The sequence below is a fragment of the Aotus nancymaae genome, unplaced genomic scaffold (assembly GCF_030222135.1).
Source record: "Aotus nancymaae isolate 86718 unplaced genomic scaffold, 86718_ANA_hifiasm-v0.15.2.pri h1tg000025l, whole genome shotgun sequence".
NCBI lineage: Eukaryota > Metazoa > Chordata > Mammalia > Primates > Aotidae > Aotus > Aotus nancymaae.
Window position 1 is genome coordinate 19,787,553 of NW_026988438.1, and position 14,811 is coordinate 19,802,363.

Sequence of the window (14,811 nt, forward strand, 5' to 3'; positions counted from 1 at the left end):
TGTTCTTTCAGGGAATGTTTTATGTTATGCTTTTGCCAATGCATTAAAGTAAGTTAAACTGAATTGTACATAACTCAGGTGGAAATTATTGAATTTACTATTTCTCCTGGATAGCCTGAGTTTTGTTTTGCCTGGCTGTATCTGATATTACTCTGCTGCTCTACTTGTATAGACATAGTATGAGTGTTTTTTGAGATGGGTGGTCCATGAGTAAAACCTGGGTACAGACAAATGAACGTTCTTTAGTAATAGTAAATGCTTATTATGCTTTTGTTGTAGATTCAGATAAAATAATTTTTTCATAATGATACCTGTCTAATGGGCAGCAAGGACTGGTATTTCAAAGCTCTTGATTATTTGTAATGCTATTTAATCTGACAAATCAGATGTTATTGTTTTGTCATGCTTACCTTTATCATAGAGAAAGTGCTAGAGATTAGTATTAAAAAGATTTTTTTGCTTTGAATCAAATCTACAAGGAAATACACATATTTTAAACTCATCACACATATATGAAGAGAAAAATTAAGATCTCTGAATAATCATTTTATTAACAAATACAAACTTGAAATGTTGGTGATAAAATATATCAATATTTAATAAAAATGTGTGTAAACAGTGATTCTACAGCTGAGAAGACATCTCAGTTTTGTTAATTTTGGTGATGTCTTCCCAACCATGTCTAATCTTCAATATCTTCTTCCTCAAGCATGGCAGGAATAATATGCTTTTACATATCAGGACAATAATTGGAAGGAAAACAGCTATCATAAAAGTTGGAGGTGTATACCATACAAATTGTTTTATATCTATCCACTTATTCCAGGCGAAAATCAATGCATGTATTGTGCCCAGTAGAAGAGAAACAATTCCTAGCTTGCTCTGCAAAAGAAAAACAAAATTGGTGAAGACTGGTTCAATAGGAGTTTATCCCACCCTACCTCATCTGATGTGCTCTTCTGCTTGGAAATCCTTTATCTATGATTGTTTTCCTATCATATTTCTCAGCAATGTCCATTCACATCTTTCTACCCTTTTTGCCTGTCCTCCTCACCTTACTTTTGGGTAATGTTCTTGTCTCCAGGCTAAGTGAACAAAATTCACAGCCTTTCTTTGCATGCAGGTGATCAAAAACTCTGTCTACTGTTTCTCTACCACTTTGTTCATCTCTCTTAAATGACATTTATTTTTGGGCTTTATCTCTTGTGGATTTGTCTTAATTCTGCTTACCACAAGCCACCTAAAATCAGGGACTGAGTCTTATTTATACCAGGATCCCTGCAGAATCAACACAATGATTTGCACATTTTAGATGCTGAATTAAATATAGGTAGATTAACTGAAGATTACAGAAAAAAAACAATTTGACTTCAGTGATCTTTATCAATTGCGAAGTTGACTAACGTGACTCACTCTGATTTTGATAAATCAATAATGAAGTGAATGAACTTGGCCTACGTTTTTAAAAATTGAATATTCTGATAAAATGGAAAAATGTGAACATTGAACACTGAACATTTTGTGCAGACATTGAAATTTTTTCAGTTATGGATAACTGAAATTTTTTCAATGTCTACACAAAATAGAGAGATCTGGAGATGTGATGAAACATTTCAGCTTGCATTGGGATGCTTTGTCACTATACAGATAAAATTGCTTAAAAATAGTTGTTCACCTATGTAATCTTAACAGTGTTCTGGCAACAGCACTTCTGTGTAACTTCTGACGTCTATTCATTTTACTGGAAATGGTCATTGGCCTGCCAGAACAAATCTAACTCACAATTATTCAGCCATATTCTTAAGTCCCAATGAATATAATCAAATAGCTAGTTTATGTTTTAAGATGTGAATCTCCATGGTAAATCGTAGTGTAACCAGTTCTCAGATATTAAGTGAAACATTTCTAGGTTTCTGGTTTAAACATACATGTTTTTGGTTGAAAATTAATTTTACCAAATGTGTATTGTATACTTATGGGCTAGGTTTTGTGCATATCGTGGAATGAGCTCAGTTGCCAAGATGCAGTCTTAAATTCCTAATTAAGTCTAAAAAGCGGTGTTCTTCATATGTGTAACAGGCAGAGTAATGTATGAAGAAAGCTATTTAATGAGGATCAGAGAACTCCAATGGCTCTTAGGTTAAACCTACAAAATCAGGAAATTCTGTGAGAATGTGGTACCACCTCTAAGCCACACTGGAAGAATTCAGATGGAAGCATACTTGCCAGCCTAATCAGATGCCCTAATAAAGTGCTGGAGTATACGTGTGGACATGTAGAAGGGATAGTTGGGAATGCCTGCTCTTTGTGGAAATTTCCAAAGATGTCTGCCCATAAAAGGTAAGTGGGAGTGCTTATGACTGAATTAAATTTAGTCCTTTGAATCTTGTCAGACAAGGATCCCAAGTGAATTGTGGCACAGCACTTTTTTTTAATGGATAATCTACCACCAGAAGATAAACTTCGGTAAATCTAAGAGTTTTAAAATTCCAAGACTATTTAGAAACTTAAAGTGAGTAAGCTATATAAAATGTAAGCTGGAAAAAGCAGCCTTTGAAATTACATACTATAGTATCTTTGGTAGATAAAACACTATTATTTCAAGGAGAGAGCTTTTGCTTCTGGATAGTGCTAAGTTGTGTAACATAAAAGGCATTACTAAATTCAGGTGACAGGTAAAATAATATTTTTATTTTTAAAGAACTAATAAACCATGCATATTGGATTCCTAAAATATCACATTAGATGGGTAGCAAATTGTTTAACAAGTTTCAAATATTAGAATCAATAGGCAGAGTGTGGTGGCTCATGACTGTCTGAGGTGGGTGGATCATTTGAGGTCAGGAGTTTGAGACCAGCCTGTCCAACATGAGGAAACCCCATCTCTACTAAAAATACTAAAATTAGCTGGGCATGGTGGTGGGTGCCTGTGATCCCAGCTACTCATGAGGCTGGGGTAGGAGACTCACCTGAACCCAAAAGGCACAGGTTGGAGTGAGCTAAGATCATGCCACTGCACTCCAGCTTGGGCAAAAGAGTGAGATTTCATTTCAAAAAAAAAGAAAAAAAGAATATTTTAATGACTTTTATTTATGTCTAGGAAACCCTTTTCCTAATTAGAAGCAATAGGGAGAAAACAGGAGAGCACATTATTAACCGAAACAAGTGCAACATCTTTGCTATTGAAAAACATTTGTTATTTTTTATGGGTAAAGTCGACATATTTGTTATTATAAGTGCAAAAGAAGATTTACTTCTTAGAGTTATTTGATAGATTATTTACCTGAATATACTGAAATTCTCTCCATGTCAAAGAGTCGCTCACAGATGGAATAGATGTCACAGCCAACAGAGCCAGTATTGCCAGTCCTACAATTCCCAGTGACACATAAATCTCCATTCTCCAAACATCATGCTCAATCCAGCCATCTTCTTTATTTTGTTGGACCTACCAGAGGGTAAACACAGAAAGAAGGAATGCAAACGAGTTATTTCCTGAATGCGAATCTCCTTCTATACTCTTCCCTGTGTCTACTATGAAGCCAGAAACAGGTCTCCACACATGTATGACTTTTTCTTTCTTTTTTTGGTATTCTTCTAAGACAAATGACATAGAAGCTATCACTTTTCTTCTTGAATGCAACATTTCCATAATCTATTAATTTTCTAATAATTATTTGATGGTTTACTTGGTTAGAACTGTAATGTGCATGCTCATTAAGAAGATAAACAAGGAGAAGATAAGAACAATCGGTGTTAAAAAGTAATCTTGTGAAGGTGGTAGAAATTTGAAATGTGACCTTGTCCATGAATAAAATGTTTCTTATGTTGCTAAAGTTGTACCTTATTTTCAGCTTAAAAACGTTTCTCAATATAAAACCGACTGACAACAAAGCCCTAGTGAAAGTATAATAAACATTTAAAAATATATGACATTTTCGACATTGAGTTTCAACAGGGGTTAGGGTATTAATATTACAATGAGAAATGATTAATTTGTTAGGTGACTTAGACTTTTTATTTAGTACTAGTGTCAACATTGTCATCTTACCTGTTGATATGCCCAGTTTAGCAACTTGTATCTGTAGGATCGCCTCATTGGGTAAGACAGACTATAAATTGCATGCAGTACAGCAAAAAAGAAACTGAGAAGCCCAAACTGCTTTCTTGTTAACATCCACCTGTCCAGCCAATGTGGAAACTTCTTATACTTGGTTCCGTTATGAAGTTGGACAATTGCAGCTATCACACCTGGCAGATAAACCAATGCCAACAGAGTGATGGAAACCATTGGCAAGACTTTGTTGATGACCAGGATTGGAATTTTATAAAAGTACTGTTGATGGGAAGTTGCTAAAGGGTGAATTACTTCCCTCACAAGAGTGTAAAGAAAAGTCAGAGATGCTATAATAGCAGCTATCTTAATTGGCAAGTGCCATTGTGGAAAGAGTTTCTGTGTGTGCTGAAGTTCTGAAGGGCAGTCAAATCCATCAGCATGGGCTGTTTGGTGCAAATGCAAAAGCGCGGGTCTTTTTAGCATGCTGGTCTCGCCTGTGTCCTTATGCTACAAAGAAAAGAAGATAAACATCTTAAAATTGAACAAAACAATGGGATATCTCTTAAACTAATTACTTATTGCTCAAGCATTATGCTTCTCATTGAATAACAGCATTCAGAACCTTGCTTTTGAATACTGGTTAGTTGAAGATAGCATAGTCTATGTGGCACTGAAAGATTTTTGTCTTTAGGACAAAAGAAATACATGCTTCAGACAAGACAGTAAACTTGAAAAATGCAATAATTTCATTTTATGCACACTGTTACTTTTATAAAGTATATGCTTATAATTTCTTACTTATCCCTATTAAAATTATTAAGATTAAATAAATAATTTCTGCTAAAACTTCCATTGAGACAGTTTGGGAGAGTTTGGAACCCACTTTTTCAGTCAAAAAATGTAGTAAGAAACACTTAATCCTGTGGTTGACCACAAGTGGGACAAGTGATTCTTACCCAAAAGTAAATTTATTTGGTTTTACAGTGAATCACCAATTTACTAGATGATCTCTTGGTAAGCTGCCATTGTGTCTATGACAAAAACGCTGGCTAACAAAATTACTGTTGTATGGGCTTTGATGACTTTTTTTAAAAAAAAAAAATTAGAACTATAGACTGTTAGAAAGAATTGGAAGGGCCTTGGGGATGATCTGGTCCAAGGCTTTCATGGCTTAGACTAAGATCCCAGATTTTCAGTGACTTATTCAAGGTTATTCAGCTAAGTCCCTGACAATCAGTCAAGGTACTATTTCTCTTACATATACTACTCTGTCCTTCACAGTATCAGTGACAGTAATCCAAGTCCAGATATCAGCAGACTAGGGTGAAAAATCACTTTCATAACACTAGGAGATACAGAATGGCATCTGAATTACGTTTATAGATGTTGATTATTACTTATTATTGCTATTATTAATATTTTACCAAATAATCATCTTCTTCTAAATTTCTCCTAGGCTTCATTTTCCAAAGTTCTTCAGGTCTTGTGATATCTTTTCTGCTTTCCATTAATTCTGTAAAATAGTATGGCTTCAGCCACCTGTAAAAATAAAAATAATTACTTTCATGTCTATTCTACTTATGATGTGAATGTTTGATGGAACTATATAAAAATTTTACTTGCTTAAAGACTAGAGTGGTAAAGTACAATAAAAATTCAAATAGTGACTGATTTATACATTTAACCTCACATTATAATCTGTAAGAGTTTCAAACCAATGCCCTCTTATCAATAGTAACTGCTCTTCTTTATCCACTTATTTGTTCAATGAATATCCTAGGTGTCTGTATGGATTACAAAGGGTCATATGTTGCCTTTTACTTTAGGAAGATGTAATTTCAGGTTTCCATCTGGAGGAAAGCCAACTCCGGTCAATGGCAAATATAATTAGAAATGAATTATATTGAGAATAATAATGTCACCAATGGAGGCTGGAGGTAGCTGATATAAGATTTATGTTTAACAGAATTTTGGGGTTGACCCTGAAGTCTGAAACAATATTTTCTGAATGTCATTTTTCTTTTGGAGTAAGAGGTTGGTCTTTGTCTGGAAGATGTGAAGATGTGAATTGCTAGTATGTTTCCAGTGGGAGTGGTGAATTGTGCTGGATTAATGACATGCCCAGTCTTCTGGTCAACCCTGTGGAAAACAACTTTTCAAATTTCTCACTTGATAAAACAATGTTTTCTTTAACAAATTCACAGATCCTCATCCAGGATTGGTGTAACATTTTTTAGAGAAAGCAAACATATGTCACAGTATTATTGTTTTTATTAGTTCTGAATTTATTTCCTGTTTTAGAACACATGTAGTACTTTTTTAGGTGGAAAGCTGTTTCCAGGAATAGTTTAAAATACAGTGATGTGTCGCATAACATTCTGGTCAACAACTGACTGCATATGTAACAGTGGTCCCCTAAGATTATAATGGAGCAAAAAAATTCCTATTGTCTAGTTTTTATAATACTATACTTTTTATCATTATTGTGAAGTGTACTCCTTCTATTTACAAAAAAAGAGCTAACTGTAAACAGCCGTAGGCAGGTCCTTCAGGAGATATTCCAGAAGAAGGCATTGTTATCATAGGAGATGACAGCTCCATGCCTGTTACTGCCCCCTGAAGACCTTCCAGTAGGACAAGATATAGAGGTGGAAGACAATGACACTGACGATCCTGACCCTGGGTAGGTCTAGGCTAATGTGTGTGTTTGTGTCTTAGTTTTAACAAAAAAGTCTAAAAAGAAAAAAAAATTTAGAAATAGAAAAAAGCACAAGGAGTAAGAATATAAACAAAGAAAAGATTTTTGTACAGCTGTACAATGTAACTATATTTTAAGCTCAATGTTATTACAAAAGAGTCAAAATATTAAAAAGTTAATAAAGTAAAAATGTTACAGTAAGCTAAGGTTATTATTAAAGAAAAACATTTTTCAATAAATGTAGGGTAGCTGAAGTGTATAACATTTATAAAGTCTGTGGTAGTGTACAGTAATGTCCTAGGCCTTCACATTCACTCACTACTCACTCACTGACTTACCCAGAGCAACTTCCAGTTCTGCAAGTTTCATTCATAGTAAGTGCCCTCTACAGGTATACAATTTTTTATCTTTTATACTATATATATATGTTTAGATATACAAATACCATTGTGTTTCAGCTGCCCACAGTATTCAGCATAGTAACACACTATACAGATTAGTAGCCTAGGAGCAATAGACTATACCATCTAGGCTCTGTATGAAGGAGGCTGTACCATCTAACTTTATGTAAGTACACTCTATGATGTTCCCCCAACACTGAAATCGGCTTACAATGAATTTCTCAGAATGTATTCTGTAATGAAGAGATGTATGACTGTTCTTAAAACGTTCTCCAAGTTTTAAAAGTTTAACCATAACAATGAATAAAGAGGAGTTGCTTTTACATAAGCCAACATTTTCTCTGTTGAGGTGCTCTTGGAACATTTTCCAGATATTATCTATTTCAAAATTACAGAACATTCATGATGAGGATATTTGTTGTTTTAGTTTGCCCACATTCTCTTCTGATTTAAAACATTTCCTCCATTTGGAAAAACGCCCCTCCTCCCTCCAGTATGATTTTGGGAGGCTGCGCAAAATAGTAATGCCCATCTTCTGGTCACAGAAGTGGGTATATGACTCAGGCCTGGCCAGTGAGTTTCCTATTCTCCCACTGATTGGCTTAGGGATGGCACACAACCCTAGTTAACCCATGGTCATTCTCTGAAATTTATATATGTAAGTGGAAGGGTGAGATGAGATGTCTGACATTTTGTTACGATAGGACAGGATAAGCCTGCCATGCTTTTTCCTCCTTGCTGTAAGAAGGAAGATATTTTCATTAGAACAGAAGAAAGCCAACATGGAAGCAGAACAGGAAATGGAGAAAGACACAGAAGTGTCATGGTGGCATATTTCAGTACTTAGAGTCCCTGAGACTAGATCCTGAATTTTTCACACAGTCCACACATCCCTTTTTTGGTTTACGTTAGTGTGATTTGGGTGTTCACCACTAGCATGTACAAGAATTCTGAGTAAAGCATATGCCAATCATCAAGTGTTTATGAACCCAATTCTGCGATCAACAATAAAGAGGAAAAACAGAAATGACACTCATGCCTGCTCTGGAGGAAAGGACACTCTATCTCCTTAAGAAGCATTATGCCAAGTCATTTGGTGACTTAACTAACTGTATTAGGCTGTTCTTGCACTGCTATAAAGAAATACCTGAGACTGGGTAATTTATAAAGAAAGGAGGTTTAATTGGCTCATGGTTCCATAGGTTGTACAGGAAGCAAGGCAACATCTGCTCCTGGGGAGGACTCAGGGGGTTTACAGTCATGGTGAAAGGTTAAGTGGGAGCAGGCGTCTTACATTATCGCAGTGGTCCCCAAACTTTTTGGTACCAGGGACTGATTTCATGGAAGACAATTTTTCCAAGTTGGGGGAGAAAGATAGGGTTTCAGGATGAAATTGTTCCACCTCAGATCATCAGGCAAAATAGATTCTTACAAGGAGCATGCATCCTAGATCCCTTGCATGTGCAGTTTGTAATAGGGTTCATACACTTATGAGAATCTAATGCCATGGTTCATCTGACAGGAGGTGGAGCTCAGGCGGTAATGCTCGCTGGCCTGCCACTCACCTCTTGCTGTGCAGCCCAGTTCCTCATAGGACACTTACCAATACCATTCTGTGGCCAGGGGGTTGGGGACCCCTGCACTAATGTGACAACAGCACCAAGGGGCGATGGTGTTAAACCATGAGAAATTGTTCCCACCAGACCCCAGTTCCAGCTTTGGGGATTATATTTCAACATGAGATTTGAGGGGGAGACACAGCTTCAAACCATACCACCTACATAATAGTTTGTGGGGTAGGGGAGGAGGTGCTAGGTGGAAGTGTCACCTACTGTAATCAAATATAAGAAATAATTCATTATGTTTAGAAGTTGTTTTAACTTTGAGAGTTTCATGATGGTAAAGATGTTAACAAATACATCTATATTTATTCAATATGAATTCATTAACTATATTGTGAACAACAATGTAAGGCAGGGGGAATACAAGGTTAAATGAGATAAAGCTTCTGCTCTGAAAAACCTTGAAGTCTGGGAGAGAAGGCAGGCATTTCAACAAGTAACTGCATGGTAGAGCGATGTACCCTAGAGGAGGATAAAGTTTTATAGACAAGTGGTGGCATGGGAAGGGAAGCAGAGGAAAAGGCTGGGGCCTGTGTTTTAGACCCAGTCCTGGGGTAGCTAGCAAGTTGGCAATGTTTGCTGACTGATGGTCACTACAAAGAGAGTCTGGGTGGAAAACCAGAGTTGCCCTGGAGAGGTTCCCAGCCATGTGTCTGCATGGTAAAGAGACCATGCTCCAGAGCAAAGCCAAGGAAAAGCCTTGTGAGGGAGCTTGTTGACTGTGTGGCCCACAGTCAACTCTGTGCCCGTAAGCCAGGAAAAAAAACTACTGAGTCAAATAAATTTGTTGGTTTCCATCAGACATTAACCAAAATGTAATTTTAGTTCTACAGTAAAATCTTTTCATAAAAAGAAAAATAACAGAAAACAACATAGTGTTAAAATGTTAGGCACTCCAGAATTCGACCCAAAGTTTTCTTTCACCCCCTTTTAAAAAAGTGAAGCATATTTCTAATGCAACTGCTGTTTAGCTGTACCAGGAATGGCTGCCCTGGTGTTCCTAAATATTGGCACAGCCCAACTGACTCATGTTTATGTCCCACAGTTGAGAATATGAAGAAACCCAATGACTGGAATACACTGAGTTGCATTGCATTTCCAACCTTTTATACTTTCAAGTACACACTCGTTTTACATTTAACTACGTGAAGGCAAGTTTGTTTTTTCACTGTGCTGCTCTCTTTTTAAGCATTGCTTTCCCTCTGTGCTTAACATTCATGTTAAGTGAATAACCTTTTATTACATGTTAGGATGTGGAGGGGATTTTTTTTTTTTTTTTTTTTACAAAAGTAAGAATTTTTTTTTACAAAAGTAAAGTCAGAAATAAAGTAAAAAAATTTATGTCTACAAACTCCTTTCAGTGGATTTGACCAGAATTGCATATTTAAAGCCTTGATTGACTATTTTGGAGGGAACCCGAACCCCACCCAGATCCTGAAAGAGTAGGGCCAGTGTTCTAACGACTAAAAAGGAAAACCTCTGTTACTAGGAAACCCGAAGCCGAGAAGTAGCACGATTTTAAGTACTGTGCAGCAATCATTCGTCAACGCACAGCAAACTGGCGACTCTGCCACGTTAAAACACTTGATATCAAAACCCAACCTGAGAACAAACTTAATAATCCATCACAACCTTAAGCCCCTAGCGAGGCTTCCTGTGACTCCCTGGCTCCCCGCAACCCGCCGCCCGGCCACAACCGAGCTGGGCTGGAAGGCAGCGCGCCCCGCCGCGGCACATAAAGGGAGAACTGAGCAGCGCTCGCCCAGGAGCGCCGCCGCCCCGTCCCGAGAAGGCGTGCGACCCGCTACACCCCTCCCAGGACTGGGAGCCGGCGCCCAGCCTTGCAGGGACACGCGGGCGGACTCGAGGACCAAGCGGCCAGTGAGAACGATCCAAGGGACTCACCCACTCCTCGCCGTAGCTTGACCGTGAGTCTCGGCGGCCGCTGCTGCCCGGAGGTGCCGACCCCACGCGGAGCCCGAGCCTCCCGAGCGCCGAGTGTCCACGCCTGCTGCAGGCTCCGCCTCCAGGTCAGTTGCGCGTCCAGCGCCACCTGCTGGCGCCCGACTTCCGAGGGTTCGGGACCGTCCTCAGAGGCCTCGGCAGCGGGTGTACGACTCCTCAGGTCGCACCTCGGCCTCTCCCAGGTTCCTCTCAAACGCCCTCTGCCCTGCCCCTGAGGTCCGTTCCGCGCCCTCCACCCCTTTGCCTTTGGTTTAATCTCCAATAAGTAACGTTTGTGCATTTCTCTAGAGCAGTGATTCTCAAACTTTAGCATGTATCAGAATTACCCGGGTCCTTATTAAAACACTGATTGTCAGGCTGTCCACTCCGTTTCTGGTTCAGTATGTTTGGCATGGGGACTGAGATTTTCATTTCTAACAAGTTCCCAGGAGATATGGAAGCATTTCCAGGTCACACTTGGAGATGGGTCGTTTAGAGCTTAAAACCCTCCTACACGTTAGCTTATTTAAAATCTAACAGCCCGTCGTGACGTGGCTGTGATTTACAGTTTAAGAAATCCGAAGCTGAATTTCTGAGAGTGACTTGCTCCCTGAATTGTTTACGTTGTGTAACTTTAATGGCACAAACCCCGCTCCCCAGCCGAAAAAAACCCTTAAACCCAATGTTTACTCCGGCCCTCCCTTCCTTGCCTCAGCTTTTAAGTGCAGCTTTCCATATCCTAGCTCAATGAAGTATTCCAGACCTAAGGCAAAGTTAACTGTTAATATTTCAAAGTTTTAGAAAAAGAGAACTTTAGCGGGGGAGTTACTTCTCTCCCTTGGAACCAGCCTCGGGATAGTGTCTGAGACATGAATTGCAAAATTCTGGGGATTTGGTGTACAACATTGTCAGGACTAAGCTGAGTAGAAAATGCAAAGGAAAATAAACGCTCAACCACATTTTTTTGTGATTGTTTTTTATTCACTGTGAGAGCACCAAAGACTTCATGTTTTAATGTAAGTATTTTCTGTAGTCATTGACTTTCCAAGGATTATTTTCAAACCCTTTGAAGATTAAATTACCATGGACTGACACCTTGTGGTGGAAATAGAATCTTACACTCGTTTCTAGTGAAACCAGAAAATAATTTAAAAGTTTTAGGAAAAAAAAAAATCTGCGTAATCTTTGTTGTGTGTGTATGGCACAGATTATAAAGAATTAAGACTTGTTAAGTGTGTCTAAGCATTGTTGAATTTTAAAAGTGATCATAGGTCTTAAATGGTCACATAAAGCAATATGCTTTTATTGTTTAACATTTGGTAGAACAAAGATCATTCTCTTTTTTACAGTCTCTTTTCCATATGAAAAGGGCAAAGAATTATTAATGTGTTAACATAATAATATATGTTAATAGTAATATGGCTAAGTAGAGCAAGCTCCACTTAAAATTGCTTTTCCTTTTCTAATTAAAACATTTAAAATCAAACCCCAAATATTTTTGTTTTGTAATTAGATTTTAGCAATTTTATTTCTGCATTTCTTATAAAAGTTTCTTTTTGCCCAATAGCTTAGTGTGGAGAATAAAGTATGTTCCAAAGTAAAACGATTAAAAGTGTGACATTGTTTACGAATTAGTTTGTAGATATTGTAAAAGCAACACGATATTAAATGAAGAAAAACATGTTACTAAAAAACTTTTATAGAATTGCCAGGAGTTAGTATCATAGATGAACTATCTGCAATTTTTGCATACAAATAACCTGTAATTTGAGATATGAGATACATAAAAATTTCTTTTGATGGGGGGAATACAATGCCTGAACATCTCAGAATGCTGAGTCAGCCTCTGTAGCGCGTGCGCGTGCACACACACACACACACACACACACATATATTTTTATTGTGTTTTAGGTTTTGGGGTACATGTGAAGAACAAGCAGTATTGTTGCATAGGTACATACATGGCAATGTGGTTTGCTGCCTTCCTCCCCATCACCTATATCTGGCATTTCTTCCCATGTTATCCCTCCCCAACTCTCCACCCCCTGCTGTCCCTCCCCTAGTTCCCCCCTACAGACTTCAGTGTGTGATGCTCCCCTCCCTGTGTCCATGTGTTCTCATTGTTCAACACCTGCCTATGAGTGAGAACATGCGGTGTTTGATTTTCTGTTCTTGGGTCAGTTTGCTGAGAATGATGGTTTCCAGGTTCATCCATCTTCCTACAAAGGACACAAATTCATCGTTTTTTATGGCTGCATAGTATTGCATGGTGTATATGTGCCACATTTTTCCTGTCCAGTCTATCATCGATGGGCATTTGGGTTGGTTCCAAGTCTTTGCTATTGTAAACAGTGCTGCAATGAACATTCATGTGCACATGTCCTTGTAATAGAATGATTTATAATCCTTTGGATATATACTCAGTAATGGGATTGCTGGGTGAAATGGAATTTCTATTTCTAGGTCCTTGAGGAATTGCCAAACTGTCTTCCACAATGATTGAACTAATTTATACTCCCACCAATAATGTAAAAATGTTCCTATTTCTCCACATCCTCTCAGCATCTTTTGTCTCCAGATTTTTTAATGATCGCCATTCTAAATGGCGTGAGATGTTATCTCAATGTAGTTTTGATTTGCATTTCTCTAATGACCAGTGATGATGAGCATTTTTTCATATGTTTGTTGGTCTCATATATGTCTTCTTTTGTAAAGTGTCTGTTCATATCATTTGCCCACTTTTGAATGGGCTTGTTTGTTTTTTCTTGTAAATCTGTTTTAGTTCTTTGTAGATTCTGGATATTAGCCCTTTGTCAGATGGGTAGATTGTAAAATTTTTTTCCGATTCTATGGGTTGCCAAGTCACTCCATGATTGTTTCTTTTGCTGTGCAGAAGCTCTAGAGTTTAATTAGGTCCCATTTGTTTATTTTGGCTTTTGTTGCCAATGCTTTTGGTGTTCTAGTCATGAAGTCCTTGCTTACGCCTATGTCCTGAATGGTTTTGCCTAGGTTTTCTTCTAGGGTTTTTATGGTGTTAGGTCTTCTGTTTAAGTCTTTAATCCATCTGGAGTTAATTTTAGTGTAAGGTGTCAGGAAGGGGTCCAGTTTCTGCTTTCTGCACATGGCTAGCCAGTTTTCCCAACACCATTTATTAAACAGGGAATCTTTCCCCATTGCTTGTTTTTGTGAGGTTTGTCAAAGATCAGATGGTTGTAGATGTGTGGTGTTGCCTCCGAGGCCTCTGTTCTGTTTCATTGGTCTATATCTCTGTTTTGGTACCAATATCATGCTGTTTTGATTACTGTAGTCTTGAAGTCAGGTAGCATGATACCTCCAGCTTTATTCTTTTTGCTTAAAATTGACTTGGGTATGTGGGCTCTCTTTTGGTTCCATATGAAGTTTAAGATGTTTTTTTTCCAGTTCTGTGAAGAAGGTCATTGGTAGCTTGATGGGGATAGTGTTGAATCTGTAAATTACTTTGGGCAGTATGGCCATTTTCACAATATTGATTATTCCTAACCATGAGCATGGAATGTTTTTCCATCTGTTTGTGTCCTCTCTTATTTTGTGGAGCAGTGGTTTGTAGTTCTCCTTGAAGAGGTCCTTTACGTTCCTTGTTAGTTGTATTCCTCGGTATTTTATTCTCTTTGTAGCAATTGTGAATGGCAGTTCGTTCTTGATTTGGCTCTCTTTAAGTCTGTTATTGGTGTATAGGAATGCTTGTGATTTTTGCACATTGATTTTGTATCCTGAGACTTTGCTGAAGTTGCTTATCAGTTTCAGTAGATTTTGGGCTGAGACGATGGGGTCTTCTAAATATACAATCATTTTCAATACAAGTGTGGCTTGTGGAAAGCCACATTATGCTATTGCAAATGTTGAAAGGCCAGTTGCTAGTTTTGCTGTGACTCTAAAGAACTAGAGGATTTACAGTGGGAATTCAAGCATGAGTTATAAATAAATTTGTATCTTTCAGAATATTCTGTAATAAACTGAAACATAGTGAGAGAGCATATTAGCAAAATGGACCTCAGTGTTATCTGAGGTCAAATACTAAACTGGTGACTTGATAATAACATGCTGTGGAGA

At 37.9% G+C, this 14,811-nt stretch overlaps 1 protein-coding gene across 1 annotated transcript; it reads right to left on the reverse strand.

The window, feature by feature from the left end:
- Positions 1-525: 525 nt before the first annotated feature.
- STEAP1 (STEAP family member 1) lies at positions 526-10,757 on the reverse strand. Its single transcript, XM_012450858.2, has 5 exons — positions 10,684-10,757; positions 5,482-5,596; positions 4,052-4,564; positions 3,284-3,448; positions 526-882 (listed from the first exon to the last, which is right to left on the reverse strand). The coding sequence occupies exons 2-5, from the start codon at positions 5,563-5,565 to the stop codon at positions 625-627; spliced, it is 1,020 nt and encodes a 339-aa protein (XP_012306281.2). The 5' UTR covers positions 5,566-5,596; positions 10,684-10,757; the 3' UTR covers positions 526-624.
- Between the last annotated feature and the right edge of the window lie 4,054 nt (positions 10,758-14,811).

Excerpts from the sequence above, each read along its gene's own strand:
- STEAP1 (XM_012450858.2), bottom strand. The coding sequence starts at position 5,565 with ATGGAAAGCAGAAAAGATATCACAAGACCTGAAGAACTTTGGAAAATG. Across the intron at positions 4,565-5,481 it reads TAGAAGAAGATGATTATTTG|CATAAGGACACAGGCGAGAC; the intron begins GTAAAATATTAA and ends TTTTCTTTGTAG. Across the intron at positions 3,449-4,051 it reads TAAACTGGGCATATCAACAG|GTCCAACAAAATAAAGAAGA; the intron begins GTAAGATGACAA and ends ACCCTCTGGTAG.